Raw genomic sequence first — 20,660 nt, forward strand, 5'->3', positions numbered from 1 at the left:
CGGGTTGCCGACCCCCAAAACATTCAATTTACTTTGTAAATGTTTAAATATAAAATAAAACCACGAGATATTAAAAAAGCCTCATTTTTAGAAGTAGGATTGTACAATTATTTATCTCATCAATTTATTTTCACCTCGCATTCACTTTAAAAGTAAATATTGGTGACAGTCCCCCCTTTATTCAGTCAAGTAACCACCTCGATCCTCTGAAACGGAATACATGACAAATCGTGATTGCTTGGAAGATGATGATGTTGCAGGACTGATGGGCATATTATATGCTAAGGTGTATGAGGTGTTGGCAGAGCACAATGTACTTTCTGATCAGGGATTGCTGCTGACACAGGCTGCATATAAACTAGCAGCGCTGATCTTAGTCCAGCCATGCTGCTGTGTTGGCACTTTTATTAGATGCAAGTTTTAGGACTCTTTCACACTTACCGCGTGTTTTAGTGTTTTGCGGGATGTATAAAAGGCACACCCAATACACACACAGGTGAACGCTACACACGCCATCTTCAGGATGAGGAAAGTTTTTTGGAAACTTTTTTATTGGTAAATATTATGACAGTCATATCAAAACATCAGCAATCATCACATATATTATCACTTAGGAAAGAAAAGTAGCTACAATAACAATGACACACAACATTCCTTCCAATACATCATTTTCCATTTTTATAACCCATCCCCAATTCATCATCAGCTCGCTATATAATTATGCGAGGAGGAGAAGAAACAGTGAAGGAGTCACATCGCCGCGGTCATGTCCGTACAGCTCTCAGTCATCATATTACACCTTAGAAAATAATGAATCCGGCCCCAAATTTAATGTCACCCTCTAAGGAGCTCTACTTTCTTGTCTCCCTAATGTACCTTTCTACTGATCTGTACCATGCCATTCCGTATACATAAACGGTTCCATTATAATGTCTATTTCTGCTCTGGTGTAGTAAAAGGCAATACACTAGACAAGACACAGAACATTTATAGTGTGCTTTTCTCCTGGCGGACTCAAAGCGCCAGAGCTGCTGCCACTAGGGCGCGCTCAGTAGGCAGTAGCAGTGTTAGAGAGTCTTGCCCAAGGTCTCCTTAGTGAATAGGTGCTGGCTTACTGAACAGGAAGAGCCGAGAATTGAACCCAGGTCTCCTGTGTCAGAGGCAGAGCCCTTACCCAGCACACCATCCAGCCACTTTCAGGCGCCTGCGGCTCAATGACCCCACCCCATACGGACGCTGCCACACAGCTCTGCCAGTATCAGGTATGTCACTGATGCACAGTGTATGTGTTTCTGAGGACTGCTGCTGAGCTCACAATGAAGTCATTACAATGGCCACTTGGCCAGCAGTCCTGGTAGTTTGTATCCTGTTTTGTTACAGATGAAAAAGAATGTATTTTCTTTAGTTACAAAAATAAATTTTACACATCGATATTCCCCTCACTGAGACCAGAGCTTATGGAATTCTAGCAGGCTGTATATTATCTGTGCAGCAAGTAGTTCTGAATCAGGATAATATCAATAAATGGCTAACTGAAAGTGAACCCAAGGTGAGAGTTATATGCAGGCTGCCATAGTTATTTCCTTATAAGCAATACCAGTTGCCTGGCTGTCCTGCTGATCCTCTGCCTCTAATACTTTCAGCCATAGCCCCTGAACAAGCATGCAGCAGCAGGGCTGCCAGGCAACTAGTATGGTTTTAAAGGAAACAAATATGGCAACCTCCATATTACTCTCACCTCGGGTTCCCTTTTGCCTTCATCAGACTTGGATCCTGTATGCTGACAAGTTGTTGGAGCACACAGCTATATACATGTGACATCAAAAGGGGATACATGGATTTTTTGGAAACAAATACGCGTCATACAATTCTTTAATTGAAACAACATCCAAATTGAATCTTGAGAGGATGTTAGCTGATTTATGACAAATAGATAAGACTCCTCACATAACTGAGACCCAGACTGCCACAGAGGCATCGTAAATTCTGAGTTCAAGAGTTCGCTGCAAGCAGAGTGGTTACAGTTAGTCGGGGCTGAACAATAATTATGACATTACTTATCAACTACCTCATACCAATATAAGAAATTGGTAGCCTTGTTCAATACTTTCTCCACAGATTAGAATCAATGAATAATATCTGTGCAGATGAGTCATCGCCAGGTCCTGAGTTCATAGACATATCTTATTCATTGGATAAAGTCTGTTGTAGCAAACATTTCCCTCACTCAGTACCGGAATACAACGCCTCACCTGTGTGAGTTTTAATATGCATGTTAAGATTTGATTTCTGTGTTAAGCATTTCCCACACTCAGCACAGGAACAGAGCTTCTCACCTGTGCGAGTTTTCTTATGCATATTCAGTTTTGATTTCTGTGCAAAACATTTCCCACACTCGCTACAGGAAAATGGCTGAGTGGATTCTCTCATGCTTAAGCAGATCTGATTTCTGTACAAAACATTTCCCACACTCAGAACAAGAATATGGCTTCTCATCAATATGAGATCTCATGTGTTTAATAAGCTGTGATTTCTGTACAAAACCTTTCCCACACTCAGTACAGGAAAATGGCCGCTCTCCCGTGTGAGATCTCATATGTACAACAAGCTGTGATACGTGTTTAAAACACTTCCCACACTCAGTACAGGGATATGCCTTCTCGCCAGTGTGAGATCTCATATGTACAACAAGGTTAGACTTGGTTAAAAAACATTTCCCACACTCAGAACATGAAAATGGCTTCTCACCTGTGTGGGTTCTCTCATGTGTGATAAGGTCTGCTTTACGCCCAAAACATTTCCCACACAAATCACACGAGTATGGCTTCTCGCCAGTGTGGGATCTCATGTGTTTAGTAAGCTGTGACTTCTGAACAAAGCATTTCCCACACTCAGTACAGGTATACGGCCTCTCTCCGGTGTGACATCTCACATGAAGGGCAAGCTGTGCTTTGCGTATAAAGCTTTTCTCACACTCAGTACAGGAATATGTCTTTCCACCAGAGTGAGATCTCTCATGTCTGAGAAGGTTTGACTTTGATCCAAACAATTTCCCACACTCAGAACATGAATAAGGCTTTTCTCCTGTGTGGGTTCTCATATGTCTGAGAAGATCTGATTTTTGTATAAAACATTTCCCACACTCTGTACAAGAATGTGGCTTTCCACCAGTGTGAGATGACAAGTGTACTGCAAGGGCTGGCATTGTTCCAAAACATTTCCCACACTCTGTACAAGAATAAGGTTTCTCACCGGTGTGAGTTTCCTCATGTACAATTAGAGCTAATGTCTCGACAAAACATTTCCCACACTCTCCACAAGAATACAGCCTCTCGTCGGTGTGGCATCTCACATGATTAGTAAGCTGGGACTCCTGTACAAAACATTTCCCACACTTGTTACAGGAATATGGCCGCTCTCCGGTGTGATATCTCATATGCACCGTAAGCTGTGATTTGCGTGCAAAACTTTTTCCACACTCAGTGCAGGAATATGGCTTCTCGCCAGTGTGAGATCTTTCGTGTATAGCAAGATTTGTCTTCGAGACAAAATATTTCCCACACTCAAAACATGAAAAGGGCTTCTCACCTGTGTGGCTTCTCATGTGTCTGAAAAGATCTGTTCTCTGTATAAAACATTTCCCACACTCTGTACACGAATAGGGCTTATCACCAGTGTGAGATCGCAAGTGTACGGCGAGGGCTGAATTTGCTCCAAAACATTTCCCACACAGATTACAAGAATACGGCTTCTCGCCTGAGTGAGTTCTCTTATGATTGTGAAGCTGTACTTTCTGAAGAAAACATTTCCCACACTCAGCACAGGAATGTGGCTTCTCACCAGTGTGAGTTTTCTTGTGCTTAACAAGGTATGATTTCTGAACAAAACATTTCCCACACTCAGCACAGTAAAATCCCCTCCTCTCATGGGCTCCAATATGAGGCCCCCCGGGGTTAGACAAGTGAGGGGAGTCTGGGGGTATATTTGGGGTCACCAGGATATCTGCAGGAGACTCTTGTCCAGTGACATCATCATCCGTTGTACAGTCTGTGGATACAGAGAGACGAGTCTCTGAGAGGTTCCTGATGCCGGGACTTCGCGCTGCAAATAGAGAAACATCATCACTTCCTGTTGGAGAATTCTGATAAGAATAATAGTTATACAAACATGAAGAAAACATCTCTGAGAATATGCCTGTAATAAGGTAATTTAGTACCTCCTAAGGCCTCTTTTCCGTGGACAGTTGATAGGCAGTGAAATGCCTCACAAACTCTCACAACTGCTCACTGCTGCCTGGTGACTGCTTATTGCTGCCTGGTAACTGCTCACTGCTTGTTGCTGCCTGTTAACTGCTCACTGCTGCCTGGTAACTGCTCACTGCAGCCTGGTAACTGCTCACTGCAGCCTGGTAACTGCTCACTGCAGCCTGGTAACTGCTCACTGCAGCCTGGTAACTGCTCACTGCAGCCTGGTAACTGCTCACTGCAGCCTGGTAACTGCTCACTGCAGCCTGGTAACTGCTCACTGCAGCCTGGTAACTGCTCACTGCTGCCTGGTAACTGCTCACTGCTGCCTGGTAACTGCTCACTGCTACCTGGTAACTGCTTGATGAGCACACAGTTCAACTGTCAGTGGAAAAGAGGCCTAAGAGTTGGAAAGTCCTCACCTTATAATTAGTGGTACCAAGCTAACCCAACCACAATGTGTGCGTTATGTACAGTCCGATGTCTGTGCATAACCGATGTCTGTGTGTAACGCATGCATTGTGGTCGGGTTAGCTTAGTTTAAGACAATCTCATATCTCTGAGAACAAAAATCGCTGCCAGAGTCCGAGGAGTTTAGATACATCCAGGTTGCCCATTATAGTGATGCTGTTCTCCCCCTCCCCCCCCCCCCCTTCACCAGGACTTCTATCAAACATCACTGCGCCAGGGACCCTTTCACACTGAGCCGAGGACCCTTTCACACTGCGCCAGGGACCCTTTCACACTGAGCCGAGGACCCTTTCACACTGAGCCGAGGACCCTTTCACACTGTGCCAGGGACCCTTTCACACTGCGCCAGGGACCCTTTCACACTGCGCCAGGGACCCTTTCACACTGCGCCAGGGACCCTTTCACACTGCGCCAGGGACCCTTTCACACTGTGCCACCTTTCTACCCTGGAATGATTTCCATCTAATATTTAGAATTGATAGCAGCACACTCCCAACAAAAAACAGAATATTGAAGTGTAGCAGGTAGAGTAAAGAAACCGGCACTGCAGATAGTCAGGAAGCATGCATGGAGATAAATGTGAGGTGTTGAGGAGTTAGTATCGGGTAATGCTGTTGGTTGCGTGCTCAAACTGAGAAAAAACAGCAATTTCTAATATAGCAAGCAGTAGGGAAGCAGTTGGCACATGCAGTGTTACAGCATAAAACAGCTTTATTCCATTTGGCTTCATGCAAATTGCTAAGCATACATGTCCATATAAAATTGATCCTACCCGATACTTAGATGGCTGTGGGGTTATATATCACCAGATGGGAAGTAAACTAAATCTTGCAGAATATTTGGTGTCAGATGCCCGGAGACTCCATCTCAGCAAAGTTTGTGGAAGCTCCAAACTACAAGTCGGGAGGTCCGCGCAGGCGCAGGAGGCCAGAGTGAGTTACTGGGGCTGAACGGCAGACCACGGGAGGACAGCCAGGGACCGCGCAGGCGCAGGAGGCCAGGACTGATGCAACTGAGCCAGTTACTGGGGCTGATTGTGGCTGAACGGCAGACCACGGGAGGACAGCCAGGGACCGCGCAGGCGCAGGAGGCCAGGACTGACGCAACTGAGCCAGTTACTGGGGCTGATTGTGGCTGAACGGCAGACCACGGGAGGACAGCCAGGGACCGCGCAGGCGCAGGAGGCCAGGACTGACGCAACTGAGCCAGTTACTGGGGCTGATTGCGGCTGAACGGCAGACCACGGGAGGACAGCCAGGGACCGCGCAGGCGCAGGAGGCCAGGACTGATGCAACTGAGCCAGTTACTGGGGCTGATTGTGGCTGAACGGCAGACCGCGGGAGGACGGCCAGGGATCGCGCAGGCGCAGGAGGCCAGGACTGACGCAACTGAGCCAGTTACTGGGGCTGATTGTGGCTGAACGGCAGACCGCGGGAGGACGGCCAGGGACCGCGCAGGCGCAGGAGGCCAGGACTGATGCAACTGAGCCAGTTACTGGGGCTGATTGTGGCTGAACGGCAGACCACGGGAGGACAGCCAGGGACCGCGCAGGCGCAGGAGGCCAGGACTGACGCAACTGAGCCAGTTACTGGGGCTGATTGTGGCTGAACGGCAGACCACGGGAGGACAGCCAGGGACCGCGCAGGCGCAGGAGGCCAGGACTGACGCAACTGAGCCAGTTACTGGGGCTGATTGTGGCTGAACGGCAGACCGCGGGAGGACAGCCAGGGACCGCGCAGGCGCAGGAGGCCAGGACTGATGCAACTGAGCCAGTTACTGGGGCTGATTGTGGCTGAACGGCAGACCACGGGAGGACAGCCAGGGACCGCGCAGGCGCAGGAGGCCAGGACTGATGCAAGTGAGCCAGTTACTGGGGCTGATTGCGGCTGAACGGCAGACCACGGGAGGACGGCCAGGGACCGCGCAGGCGCAGGAGGCCAGGACTGATGCAACTGAGCCAGTTACTGGAGCTGATTGCGGCTGAACGGCAGACCACGGGAGGACGGCCAGGGACCGCGCAGCGCAGGAGGCCAGGACTGATGCAACTGAGCCAGTTACTGGGGCCGATTGTGGCTGAACGGCAGACCACGGGAGGACAGCCAGGGACCGCGCAGGCGCAGGAGGCCAGGACTGACGCAACTGAGCCAGTTACTGGGGCTGAACGGCAGACCACGGGAGGACGGCCAGGGACCGCGCAGGCGCAGGAGGCCAGGACTGACGCAACTGAGCCAGTTACTGGGGCCGATTGTGGCTGAACGGCAGACCACGGGAGGACAGCCAGGGACCGCGCAGGCGCAGGAGGCCAGGACTGACGCAACTGAGCCAGTTACTGGGGCTGATTGTGGCTGAACGGCAGACCACGGGAGGACAGCCAGGGACCGCGCAGGCGCAGGAGGCCAGAACTGACGCAACTGAGTCAGTTACTGGGGCTGAACGGCAGACCACGGGAGGACGGCCAGGGACCGCGCAGGCGCAGGAGTCCAGGACTGATGCAACTGAGCCAGTTACTGGGGCTGATTGCGGCTGCCGGCAGACCACAGGAGGACGGCCAGGCACTGCACAGGCGCAGAAGGCCAGGACTGATGCAACTGAGCCAGTTACTGGGGCTGATTGCGGCTGAACGGCAGACCACGGAAGGATGGCGAGGGACCGCGCAGGCGTAGGAGGCCAGGACTGACGCAACTGAGCCAGTTACTGGGGCTGATTGCGGCTGCCGGCAGACCGCGGGAGGACAGCCAGGGACCGCGCAGGCGCAGGAGGCCAGGACTGACGCAACTGAGCCAGTTACTGGGGCTGATTGCGGCTGCCGGCAGACCGCGGGAGGACAGCCAGGGACCGCGCAGGCGCAGGAGTCCAGGACTGACGCAACTGAGCCAGTTACTGGGGCTGATTGCGGCTGCCGGCAGACCGCGGGAGGACAGCCAGGGACCGCGCAGGCGCAGGAGGCCAGGACTGACGCAACTGAGCCAGTTACTGGGGCTGATTGTGGCTGAACGGCAGACCACGGGAGGACAGCCAGGGACCGCGCAGGCGCAGGAGTCCAGGACTGATGCAACTGAGCCAGTTACTGGGGCTGATTGCGGCTGCCGGCAGACCACAGGAGGACGGCCAGGCACTGCACAGGCGCAGGAGGCCAGGACTGATGCAACTGAGCCAGTTACTGGGGCTGATTGCGGCTGAACGGCAGACCACGGGAGGATGGCGAGGGACCGCGCAGGAGGCCAGGACTGACGCAACTGAGCCAGTTACTGGGGCTGATTGTGGCTGAACGGCAGACCACGGGAGGACAGCCAGGGACCGCGCAGGCGCAGGAGGCCAGGACTGATGCAACTGAGCCAGTTACTGGGGCTGATTGTGGCTGAACGGCAGACCACGGGAGGACAGCCAGGGACCGCGCAGGCGCAGGAGGCCAGGACTGACGCAACTGAGCCAGTTACTGGGGCTGATTGCGGCTGCCGGCAGACCACAGGAGGACAGCCAGGGACCGCGCAGGCGCAGGAGGCCAGGACTGACGCAACTGAGCCAGTTACTGGGGCTGATTGTGGCTGAACGGCAGACCACGGGAGGACAGCCAGGGACCGCGCAGGCGCAGGAGGCCAGGACTGACGCAACTGAGCCAGTTACTGGGGCTGATTGTGGCTGAACGGCAGACCACGGGAGGACAGCCAGGGACCGCGCAGGCGCAGGAGGCCAGGACTGATGCAACTGAGCCAGTTACTGGGGCTGATTGCGGCTGAACGGCAGACCACAGGAGGACGGCCAGGCACTGCGCAGGCGCAGGCGGCCAGGACTGATGCAACTGAGCCAGTTACTGGGGCTGATTGCGGCTGAACGGCAGACCACGGGAGGACGGCGAGGGACGCACACCTGCTTATGGGGCTAGAGGAAGACTACTAGGAAGATCACAGCTGTAACTATCCTGATCTTTGTTGGTAATGTGGAGTCTCTATCCTTATAGTACAGAGTTCCCCAACCCTGTCCTCAAGGCCCACCAGCAGTACGAGCACAAGGCCCACCAGCAGGACATGTTTTGCAGAAAACCACAAACATGCACAGGTGAGGTAATCAGTGTCTCAGCAGAGCTGAGTAACTACTTCTGTGGATTTCCATAAAACATGCACGGTTGGTGGGTGTGGTGATATATTGAGGTGCTGATGATGTTAGAGAATACACGATCATATTTCTGTCATTTTTCTGTCTACTTTGTCTGCTATATCTCACATGTGTATTCTGCTTTGAAGTGATGGTCATCTGGCTGTACTACATTTGCATCTAAAGGGACTTCAGTGAATAAGCTGGGGTAATCAGACAATGGCAGAAGTGAAGTGTGGAAGTCATTGACACTTGAAACATTTACACTTCTGTTGAGGAAGAGCCTCCTGTGTGTCAATGACTATTTCGTTGTGAGGAAATTAAATTATTGGTGGAGGTGCAAACTATATCCTTATCTTTGATCAGCTAGGAAATACTGTCAACAATGGGGTTGTCACCTGTAACTTGGACTAGGGAAATCTTTTCATGTATGTGGGCTATAGTACATTTTTCACATGTGGATCTCTGGAAATCCCATTATGTCTGAGATTTAATTAAAAAGTAGTTCCTCCCCTCCCCAAGGAAGTTGCAGCCTCCAAGCGTATCGCACAGTATAAAACCGCAGCTAGGATAGCCACAACTTGTAGTTCTTGGAGGTAGCACACACGGCTAGAACTAACCTGGTTCCTGACCAGAAGTGCGTACTCCCGCAACAACGCCAGATCGATACACTGGTACGTTTATTTCCCCGTTTATTTTGGTAAGCAAAATCGCTTTGTGTGTATTTTTGTAACTTTTATCTTTGTAACTTTTTATTTTATTTGTTGTAATCTTTTGTATATAATCTGTTCTGCATTGTTCCACGGTTTTTATGGAATATTAAATCGTTATATAAGAAGCTTGACTTCTGCTGTGCTAAACTAACACTCATAGCCTAGAAGAGATTGAAGTGCAACTGTGTATAGTTCATGCCTAATTGTATGCTTGAGCAACACTACCATATGAAATTGTAATTGCATTGTGTGTGGGGGCGTTTGTCATATGTTGGCCTAAAGCGCGCAGCTGACCCAACGTATGAAAAACGCCAGTGCGAGTAGCGACAGCAGAGTGGCTAACAGTATCGTTTGGAACGACTGTTAGTGGGTTTTTGCTTCACTACAGTGTAAGATTGCAACTGTGTGTGTGTGTGGGTGCGTGGCGTTCCCGTATTCGGCCTAAGCGCAAAGCTGACCCGAATACGAAAACGGGGAGTGCGCACTGAGGGCTCGACAGCAGAGTGGAAGTGTCTAGCGAACAGCTAGTGGTGGCAGTGAGAGGTGTTCTGAGGGGTCCCAGCCTTGTTTTAGCTCGAATAAGGCTGCTCCCCGCTTGATCTGGTCAAACCCGCAGTCAGGAACCGTATACGCAGGCGTGCCGCGGGCCGGTTCCTGACAGTGGGCCTTGTGGACAGGGTTGGGGAATACTGCTTTAGTATTTTGTCCAAACTTGCCATAGCTTTCCTCCCAAACAACAAGCATCCCTTAATCTAATGGATTAAGATGACATAAATCTAACATGAGTACTAAGGAGCATAGCTAGCATTAGGCCAGTCTGTGAGCAGTGACACAGTCATAACAACAGAAGAAATTCAATATTTTATGTTGATTACTTACCTGTTCTGCCCTTTGTGAGAGCTTCTTCCTCTTTCCCCATCACATCTACCTCCTCCGTAAACTGCTGATCACTCCTCACATACGTCTCTTCTTCTTCCTCTTTACTTGTCCTCATCATGTCACCCTCCTCCATAGACTGCTGATCACTCCTCACATACGTCTCTTCCTCCTCTTTACTTGTCCTCATCCTGTCACCCTCCTCCATAGACTGCTGGTCACTCCTCACATACGCCTCTTCTTCCTCTTTAATTAACACCATCATGACACCATCCTCCATAGACTGCTGATCACTCCTCACATACGTCTCTTCTTCTTCCTCTTTACTTGTCCTCATCATGTCACCCTCCTCCATAGACTGCTGATCACTCCTCACATACGTCTCTTCCTCCTCTTTACTTGTCCTCATCATGTCACCCTCCTCCATACACTGCTGATCACTCCTCACATACGCCTCTTCTTCCTCTTTAATTAACACCATCATGACACCATCCTCCATAGACTGCTGATCACTCCTCACATACGTCTCTTCTTCTTCCTCTTTAATTTTCCTCATGTTACCCTCCTCCATAGACTGCTGATCACTCCTCACATACGTCTCTTCTTTCTCTTTACTTGTCCTTATCATGTCTCCCTCCTCCATAGACTGCTGATTACTCCTCACATACATCTCCTCTTCTTCCTCTTTACTTGTCCTCATCATGTCTCCCTCCTCCATAGACTGCTGATCACTCCTCACATACGCCTCCTCTTCTTCCTCTTTACATGTCCTCATCATGTCTCCCTCCTCCATAGACTGCTGATTACTCCTCACAATCTTCTCTTGATCTATGAGCTCAGATCTCAGTTCTGAAAAGGATAACAGATTATAGCTATAAGATATTAGCAGTAATAAACAGACCACAGAAAAGAACATAATTTGCTAGGGGGTGATAATATCCCATAAGCTGTGGTATCTGAACATTCACTACCACGGTCCTCTCTCCCAGTGTGCCTTGCTCATCATCTGGTGCTTCTCTCCTCCTCTCCATGCTCACATTCCTGGGAATCATGGATGCACTTGCCCTAGGTGCACTTTAAGATGCATGCACTGCTCAAAACCTTCACAACACTAAAAAGTGTGTGTGTGTGTGTGTGTGTGTGTGTGTGTGTGTGTGTGTGTGTGTGTGTGTGTGTGTGTGTGTGTGTGTGTGTGTGTGTGTGTGTGTGTGTGTGTGTGTGATGATGCTATGCAAAGGAAGATACTGTGGAGGGCATATGGCTGCACTGCAGGGTAATATGATGATGCTATGCAAAGGAATTGCCAGCACTGGATATATAAATGATGCTATGCAAAGGAATTGCCAGCACTGGAGGGACAGGTAGTGCTTCAAGCTGCAGCCCTAAAGGGACTCTCTGCCTCTGTCTCTCTCCTCTTACTTTGTTTCTCTCTCTCTTTCTTTCCTCATTCTCTCTTTAGCTATCCCTTCTCTCTCTATCCACTCTTTTCCAGGACACACTGCGGGACATCTGGAACTGCTGCAGAGGAAGTGCCGCCAGTAGATGTGGCTGCTCCCCTCACACAGCACTCCAGACTTCCCCACGCGTCCTTTACTATAGTCATGTGCCGTATGCATATATATATGTATATGCTTACTTTGTACTATACTATATCTGATTGTATGTGTTGAGCGATCGCATGTATGTGTTGTACCATCACCGACCCTGTATGAGACAAAAACAATCCTGGGTACAACCCGTGTTGTACTTGGCGTAATAAACGATTCTGATTGTGACCTCACCTGTGCATGTTTGTGGTTTCCTGCAAAACATGCACTGTTGGTGGGCCTTGAGGACAGGGTTAGGGAACTCTGCTCTATAGTGAAGACACCTCAGGGAATAGAAGATAGACAATGTAGTGTAGACTGTAGTTATATAGCACCTCCTGTGTCACTGCACACTGCATCAGTCTATGGTGAGAAGGGATGAGGGAACCACCACCGCAGACTCAGCTCCCCCCCCCCCCCCCCCACACACACACACACTTACCAGAACACTTCTTTGTACTGCTCATATTTTTTCACTGCTTTACCACTTTCATCCTCCCGGAACAAATAAATTGCCCATAGTCTGATCTCACCATAGACTGATAGTGTATGGACACAGGAGGTGATATGCTATATAACTTCATTCTACACTACATTGTCTTTTCTTTTGGCACTATTATTATTATTTAGTATTTATATAGAGCTGATATCTTCCGCAGCGCTGTACAGAGTACATAGTCTTGTCACTTAACTGTCCCTCGGAGGAGCTCACAATCTAATCTCTGCCATAGTCATATGTCTATGTATGTATTGTGTAGTGTATGTATTGTACTCTAGGGACAATTTAGGGGGAAGCCAATAAACTTATCTGTAAGCTTTTATGATGTGGAATGAAAGCGGAGTGCCCGTAGAAAACCCACGCAGACACAGGAAGAACATACAAACTCCATGCAGATAGTGCTCTGCCTGGGATTTGAACTAAGGAGCCAGCGCTGCAAAGCAAGAGCACTAATCACAATGCCACTGTGCTGCCTTGTCTACTTTGTCTACTCAGCAGGAAACCTCATCGGGAACAGTTCTGCAATCACAGCATCCTCTATAGCATTAACCTCCCTGGCGTTCTGGATGAGCTAGGCTCGTCCAGAGACGCCGGAGGTCACTGCTCAGGCCCCGCTGGGCCGATTTGAATAATTTTTTTTTTTAACACGCAGCAAGCACTTTGCCTCACCCGATCGCCGCCGCTACCCGCCACGATGCAGGGCCCCCCAGGCGAGACCCCGTGCGCTGCCTGGCCAATCAGTGCCAGGCAGCGCTGAGGGGTGGATCGTGTCTCCCTGTGACGTCACAACGTCGCCGCCATGGCGACGGGGGAAGCCCTCCTGGAAATCCCGTTCAGAACGGGATTTCCGGACGGGTGATTGCGCCGGTGGGGATTGGAGGGGTGGGAGGGACGCCGCAGTGAGGGGGGAATCATGTAGCTAGCGCTAGGCTAGCTACATGATAAATTAAAAAAAATGTGCAGAAAACGTTCCCGCGGCCAGAGGGCCGCGGGAATCAGAACGCCAGGCAGGTTAAATATTGGGATTGGCCAGACAATGTGGACATAGTTTACTACAGCCTATTGGTAACCTAGCAGTTGGAGGGGGTGTCGTCCACCCAATCATGCTGAATTTCCCCTATGCGGTTTCCTGCTTGGTCCCCTGGAGTAGGGTTGCCAACTCATCCCTTTAAACTCCCTGGCGGTAATCCCGAGAGTAGCTTGGGCTAGCCGCCAGCAGGGCTGTGGAGTCGGAGCAATTTTGGGGGCTTGGAGTCGGAGTCGGGGAAAAATGCACCGACTCCGCCTCCTGATGAATTTAACTGTAATTAAAATAGAAAATATGATCAAATGTTCTATTTCTCAGATAATAGTCATCATAAATAATTTATACATACAGTAATAGCTGTGCCTAGTCCACAAAAATGAAATAAACCAATCAAATTTAGTTACTTGTGCTGCTTCAATAAAGCAGTCCCCGTATTTATAAAGTCAGATATACATATCTGATTGTTACTGTATATATGATGTGTACACAGGAATATCTTATATATACTAAATAACATCTCTGCTGTAAGAATAAAGCCTGATGTGTAGCCGTGTCACTAATAGAGATGGTCAATGAGATGGAAATAATTCTACATTGATGCTGATTTATGCAAATGTACGCACTCTCTTTGCTCATGAAATCAAATAATTTGATATGTTGTTAAAATTTGGTTTGATGACTACAAATTAAATGGTACCTGAGACGAATGAAAAGAAAAGTGTTATACATACCTGGGGCTTCCTCCAGCCCCCTTCAGGCTAATCAGTCCCTCGCTGTCCTCCTTCACCACCTGGAACTTTTGCTATGAGTCCTGGTAATTCAGCCAGTCATCGCTGTCCGGCCGCATGCCGCTTCCACAGCCAGGAACATTCTGCATCTGTGCAATAGTGCTCAGCAGGTGTAGTACGCTCCCGGCGCCGGAGTGTGTGCATGCGCACTACGCCCGACTGGCTCAAGTACCTGGACCCATAGCAGAAGATCCAGGTGGCGGAGGAGGACAGCGAGGGACTGATCAGCCTGAAGGGGGCTGGAGGAAGCCCCAGGTATGTACAAAACTTTAAAGAGGAACTGTAGCGAGAAGAATATGGAGGCTGTCATATTTATTTCCTTTTAACCCTCTGGGGGATAATCCCGAGCTGAGCTGAGAGGATTTCTCAGGCCCTGGTTGGCCGATTTGCATAATTTTTTTTTGTTGCAAAAAAAATCAGTGCGCCGCCGCTCCGCACTGATTCGCCGCTACCCGCCGTGCCGCGCCGCCCCGCGCCCCCCCCCAGACCCCGTGCGCAGCCTGGCCAATCAGAGCCAGGCACCGCTGAAGGGTGGATCGGAACTCCCTCTGACGTCACGACGTCGTTGACGTCATCCCGATCGTCGCCATGGCGACAAGGGAAGCCAAACAGGAAATCCCGTTCTGAACGGGATTTCCTGTTTGCTTTGATCGCCAGAGGCGATCGGAGGGGGTGGGGGGATGCCTCTGCAGAGCGGCTATCATGTAGCTAGCGCTAGACTAGCTACATGATTAAAAAATAATAATAATAAAAAAAAATGTGCTGAGCTGCCCCCTGGCGATATTATTGTATCGCCCAGGAGGTTAAATAATACCAGTTGCCTGGCAGCCCTGCTGATCTATTTGGCTGCAGTAGTGTCTGAATCACACCAGAAACAAGCATGCAGCTAATCTTGACTGATCTGACAATGTCAGAAAAACCAGATCTGCTCCATGCTTGTTCAGGGGCTATGGCTAAAAGTATTAGAGGCAGAGCATCAGCAAGACAGCCAGGCAATGTGCATTGTTAAAAGGAAATACATATGTCAGCCTCCATATCCCTCTTGCTTCAGTTGCTCTTTAATTTCATCTGTCTCAGGTTTACTTTGTTACACAGTAATTCTATACTCTCCATATGCACTTCCAACAGAGCTGCAGGGAAGCCACTGAGAATGTTGTGCACATTGAACACAGAGGTGTTGTCTATCACCCATAAACCTGGTTCAGATTGTACCTGAAGAATGTGTAATAGAGGAAGAACCCCCTCATTCCCCTGCAGAGTACCTGCACATCACTCTTACATGTACCCACAGTTACACTGCCTAGGGCATGATCCATGTTCAGATTGTGCATGAAGAATGTGTAACAGAGGAAGAATCCCCTCATTCCCCTGCAGAGTACCTGCACATCACTCTTACATGTACCCACAGTTACATTGCCTAGGGCCTGATCCATGTTCAGATTGTGCATGAAGAATGTGTAATAGAGGAAGAATCCCCTCATTCCCCTGCAGAGTACCTGCACATCACTCTTACATGTACCCACAGTTACATTGCCTAGGGCCTGATCCATGTTCAGATTGTGCATGAAGAATGTGTAATAGAGGAAGAATCCCCTCATTCCCCTGCAGAGTACCTGCACATCACTCTTACATGCACCCACAGTTACATTGCCTAGGGCCTGATCCATGTTCAGATTGTGCATGAAGAATGTGTAATAGAGGAAGAATCTCCTCATTCCCCTGCAGAGTACCTGCACATCACTCTTACATGTACCCACAGTTACATTGCCTAGGGCCTGATCCATGTTCAGATTGTACATGAAGGATGTGTAATAGAGGAAGAATCTCCTTATTCCCCTGCAGAGTACCTGCACATCACTCTTACATGTACCCACAGTACATTGCCTAGGGCCTGATCATGTTCAGATTGTGCATGAAGAATGTGTAATAGAGGAAGAATTGCCTCATTCTACTGCAGAGTACCTGCACATAACTCTTATGGTGGCCATACACGATACAATAAAAACATTCAATTTTCCCGTTTATTCGATCTAAATGATCGAATCGAATGAAAGTTGAAATATATTTTTTTTTTCGATCAAGAAATTCGAACGATTATCCTGTTTTTTCGAGAAAAATCTGATCAAACATGCTGGAAAAAAATCTTTATAATCAATCTAACAGAATAATTGAACTAAATTATCTAATAAAAAAAAATGAAAAATTGTACCATGTATGGCCACCTTTACATGTCCCCACAGTTACATTGCCTAGGACCTGATAGATGTTCTTTTTTCCTGTCTATACCTTCTACATGTACTCTTACCAAGGACTAGTTTTAGTCTATGACTAAAAGTATTAGAGGCAGAAGATCAGCCAAACAGCCAGGTAACTGGTATTGTTTAAAAGGGAATAATTATGGCAGCCTCCATATCCCTCTCACGTCAGTCGTCTTTTAAAATTCTTAAGCGTTGGCAGTTAAGAGATGCATTTCATGTTACATACTTTCATTCAACAAGATTGTAATAAGCAAATTAGAGGAGTCGGTGGAATCCTAAACTGAGGAGTCGGAGTCGGTGGATTTTTGTACCGACTCCACAGCCCTGGCTGCCAGGAGCTCAACGCAGAGCAATGCGTGCAGCGGGAGCTTTTACCACCTCCCGGGGGATCCAGATGTCAGTAGTCGTTCTCCTTCCTGTCCTTTGAGGCTCTGAATCACTCTGGTGAGATTGCAGTCATTGATCTCACTATAGTTACAGCGCCACCCGGAGGACAGAGGTAAGCAGCGCTGGAGCCCAGGGAGGTGAGTGAGAGCAGGGGCTGCTGCAGAGACTCTGGTGGTATGATTTTTTTCCTGATTTTAGGGTCTGAAATCTTTTAAAAAGACCCTAAAATCCAGAAATAATCGCACTGCCAGGGAGGTTCAATAATGACACATGATGTATACATGCCTTCTGGCTAGTTAGATGCAATTTAGGCACTGATTATGTGTGAGTAGCCCCAGAATCTGTCCAATTCATATGTGCCAGTATTTAACCTATTGCTGACTGCGTCACGCTGATGGGCGTGGCGGCAGCTCCAGGACCGCCTAACGACAATCAGCATAAAGTCCTGGGGCTCGCTTTTGCAGGAGATTGTGCGCGCCGCATCTCCGCTTGGTAGGCGGAGCTCAGCCCCGCCTTCAGCCTCCCAGCGGCGATTGCTGACTGTTAGACGGCAAAAGAAACGCTGTCTAATTAGCTTGTACAGCACTGCGATCCACGGAAGCGCTGTACTGGGGACAGCCGTGTGACTTGGCTGTCCCCTCTGTGGGCTTGGAGGTGACCGGCTGTCATAGGCTTCAGCCTATGACAGCTGATCATGGGGATTGGCTGCCGGGGGGAGGGAGGGAGACCAATAATAAAAAAGACACTTTTTTTATTCAAAAATAAACAAATATTGATTAAAAAACAAACAAATATTCGGGGGGGGGGGGGGGGGGGGAGCCGATCAGACCCCACCAACAGAAAGCTCTATTGGTGGGGAGAAAAGGGGGGGGGGGAGGGAAATCACTTGTGTGCTGAGTTGTGCGGCCCTGCAGCAAGCCCTGAAAGCTGCAGTGGCCCTTATTGTGGAAAATGGCCTGGTCTTAAAGGGACACTTAAGTAAATAAAAAAGAGTTTTACTCACCTGGGGCTTCCAATAGCCCGCTGCAGCTGTCCGGTGCCCTCGCCGTCTCCCTCCGATCCTCCTGGCCCCACCGGCAGCCACTTCCTGTTTCGGTGACAGGAGCTGACAGGCTGGGGACGCGAGTGATTCTTCGCGTTCCTGGCCACAATAGCGCCATCTATGCTGCTATAGCATATATCATATACCATATAGCAGCATAGAGGGTGCTAATGTGTCTGGGAACGCGAAGAATCACTCGCGTCCCCAGCCTGTCACCGAAACAGGAAGTGGCTGCCGGCGGGGCCAGGAGGATCGGAGGGAGACGGCGAGGGCACCGGACAGCTGCAGGGGGCTATTGGAAGCCCCAGGTGAGTAAAACTCATTTTTTTTGTTTGACTTAAGTGTCCCTTTAAGGGGGGTTTAACACTGCAGTCCTCAAGAGGTTAAAGGGATGAGGAGGCAACCTTGCCCTAGAATAGACTAGCGCCCTTCTTTTCCCTGAGCTGTCTTCACTATACAGCACAGACGGATTCCAGAAATTTGAGCGCTATTGGAGAGCCTTCGAGGCTGCATAACGCAGGGTCAGCGCGCTTTGAGTCCCCAGGGCAAAAGGCGCTAAAAAATATTATTATTATTACATGAGCGATTGGGACAAGGTAGTCCGAAGGAAAGCGCTCCAGCTAAGTGGATGGCACATAGAACAAGGTGTGCCATTTGTATCTATGGCAACAAGACTTTTTTGAAATTTGTTTTATATAACAAAAAAACCACAATTACCTCTTCCAACAACGTCTCCTCTCCTGCAACTCCTCCTCCTGTGTTACATCATTTCCTTTCCTTGGCTTTGTTTACTTCCTGTCCGTGCGTTCCACTTGGAAGAGGTTTGATCTCCACCCAGTGGTGAATAGGCTAACTGCAGCCGCTGATGATCTGAAATTTCAGAATCAGAATCAGTTTTATTTCGCCAAGTACAGCAAGAGCCATAATCGGAATTATTTGTAGTACACATGGCATAGACAGATACAACAACACATACAATTTGAAATGCAGTAATCAGATATACAGAGGAGGCAGCGACGGGGACCAGCTGTCGACCCGGCAATTATGAGTGCAGGCCGGACCGGGGAAAGTCAGAGTTCAGTGACCGAACGGCCTGGGGAAAGAAGGTGTTCTTCTGCCTGGTGGTTTTGGATGGTATAGTACTGAAGCGGCGGCCCAACGGGAGGAGCCTGAAGTAGTGGCTGCCATTTGAAATTGAAATCTGAAATTTCGTATACCTGTAATAGTAATTTCACAGCGAAATTCACAATTATAATGAAAATTATATCATAATGCAAACTTTTAAACTATTAAGAAATTAATTTTGTACATAATTAGAATGTGTAATTTTGCATTGACTTGTACTTGTGGTGCAATTCGGTGGGGGTTTGTAGGATCATGGAGGGGGAAGTCTATTGTGCCAGGACATCTGTGCCTATAGGCTCCAGTGAGGTAAATCCGGGCCTTCATGTGAACGCTGTATTTAAGTCACAATGCTGCCATTTAACTCACGCTGCTGTAGCAACACCAGTTAATGAATCAACCTCATTGTGTGTTTTCTAGAAGAACCGTGTGGTTTGGCCACTAGTGAGGGATCTGGGGCCGCTGGTGGCTGGCAGTCCTTTGGTTTTCTCCTTGGTTTGCATTTTAGGGGGGTCTACTTCTGCCTGCAGCGGACGTCTATAGGGGTTTTTGTCTCACCCATATTCCTGTGCTGAGGAAGGGTAAAGGTGTTTTGTATCAAGTTTTGCCTCACTTTTTTCCTTTGCATGCAATTCTGGCAACTGACCACTAGATGGCAGCAGATAACGATCTGTAATTATGTTTGTGCTAATGCATTTTGTGGCCTTATGTTCACCACATAATTGTGTTCTGAATATTTCCCTGTGTACAGAGGTATAAAACTCCTATACATCTGATGACTGCCCACACTACATGACTCTACATAGTAAGGGCAGATAGTACTATGTATGGATACATCCTGCCAGTCTCCAACATGGCGATCCCAGCCTCACATAGCATGTATGATGTCATGATGCCACCGCCCACTGGCTGCCATTACCCAGAAGTCCCTGAGAGTGTGTGTGCTGTACACAGAGCCATGGCAGATGCAGAGGTGCCCATTAATCATGAGATTCCATTGTTACAGGTAAGCCTGATTCCTTTATCACCCGCACCCCAGCACCTTCTACTCCTGATAGGCATTATAGTACACCTGAAGTGACAGCAATATGGGGTGCTCTGACTGAAGTGTGACTAGATTTGCTGCTTGCGTGTTTCAAGTGTGTGATTCAGACACCACTGCAGCCAAAGAGATCAGCAGGACAGCCAGGCAACTGGCAATATTTAACAGGAAATAAATATTGTAGCCTCCGTGTACCTCTCAGTTCATGTGTACTTCTAAGGGAACCAGAGACAAACGAGTCCCTATAAAATATACATACCTGGGGCTTCCTCCAGCCTGATCTCTCCCACGGCGTCCTCTTCTATCTCTCCGTTTGCCTACAATTGGCCCTGGAAAGTCCTTCAGTCCGGGGCCAACTGTGCATGTGCGGCCCGGCCGGCGCACGCTCCCTCTGCATTCATGTCTTCTGCACAGTACGCACCCTCTGCATTCATGTCGCCTGCACAGTACGCTCCCTCTGCATTCATGTCTCCTGCACAGTACGCTCCCTCTGCATTCATGTCGCCTGCACAG

The 20,660-nt window shown here is 48.8% G+C and overlaps 1 protein-coding gene across 1 annotated transcript; it reads right to left on the minus strand.

The window, feature by feature from the left end:
* Positions 1-560: 560 nt before the first annotated feature.
* On the minus strand, positions 561-18,735 carry LOC137535512 (zinc finger protein 665-like). Its single transcript, XM_068257354.1, has 3 exons — positions 18,701-18,735; positions 10,400-11,245; positions 561-4,101 (listed from the first exon to the last, which is right to left on the minus strand). The coding sequence occupies exons 2-3, from the start codon at positions 11,187-11,189 to the stop codon at positions 2,399-2,401; spliced, it is 2,493 nt and encodes an 830-aa protein (XP_068113455.1). The 5' UTR covers positions 11,190-11,245; positions 18,701-18,735; the 3' UTR covers positions 561-2,398.
* Positions 18,736-20,660: the final 1,925 nt, after the last annotated feature.

This window comes from Hyperolius riggenbachi, chromosome 10 (genome assembly GCF_040937935.1).
Source record: "Hyperolius riggenbachi isolate aHypRig1 chromosome 10, aHypRig1.pri, whole genome shotgun sequence".
In the NCBI taxonomy this organism is placed as follows: Eukaryota; Metazoa; Chordata; class Amphibia; order Anura; family Hyperoliidae; genus Hyperolius; species Hyperolius riggenbachi.

Excerpts from the sequence above, each read along its gene's own strand:
- LOC137535512 (XM_068257354.1), bottom strand. The coding sequence starts at position 11,189 with ATGGAGGAGGGAGACATGATGAGGACATGTAAAGAGGAAGAAGAGGAG. Across the intron at positions 4,102-10,399 it reads TCTCACAAAGGGCAGAACAG|CGCGAAGTCCCGGCATCAGG; the intron begins GTAAGTAATCAA and ends CTCTATTTGCAG.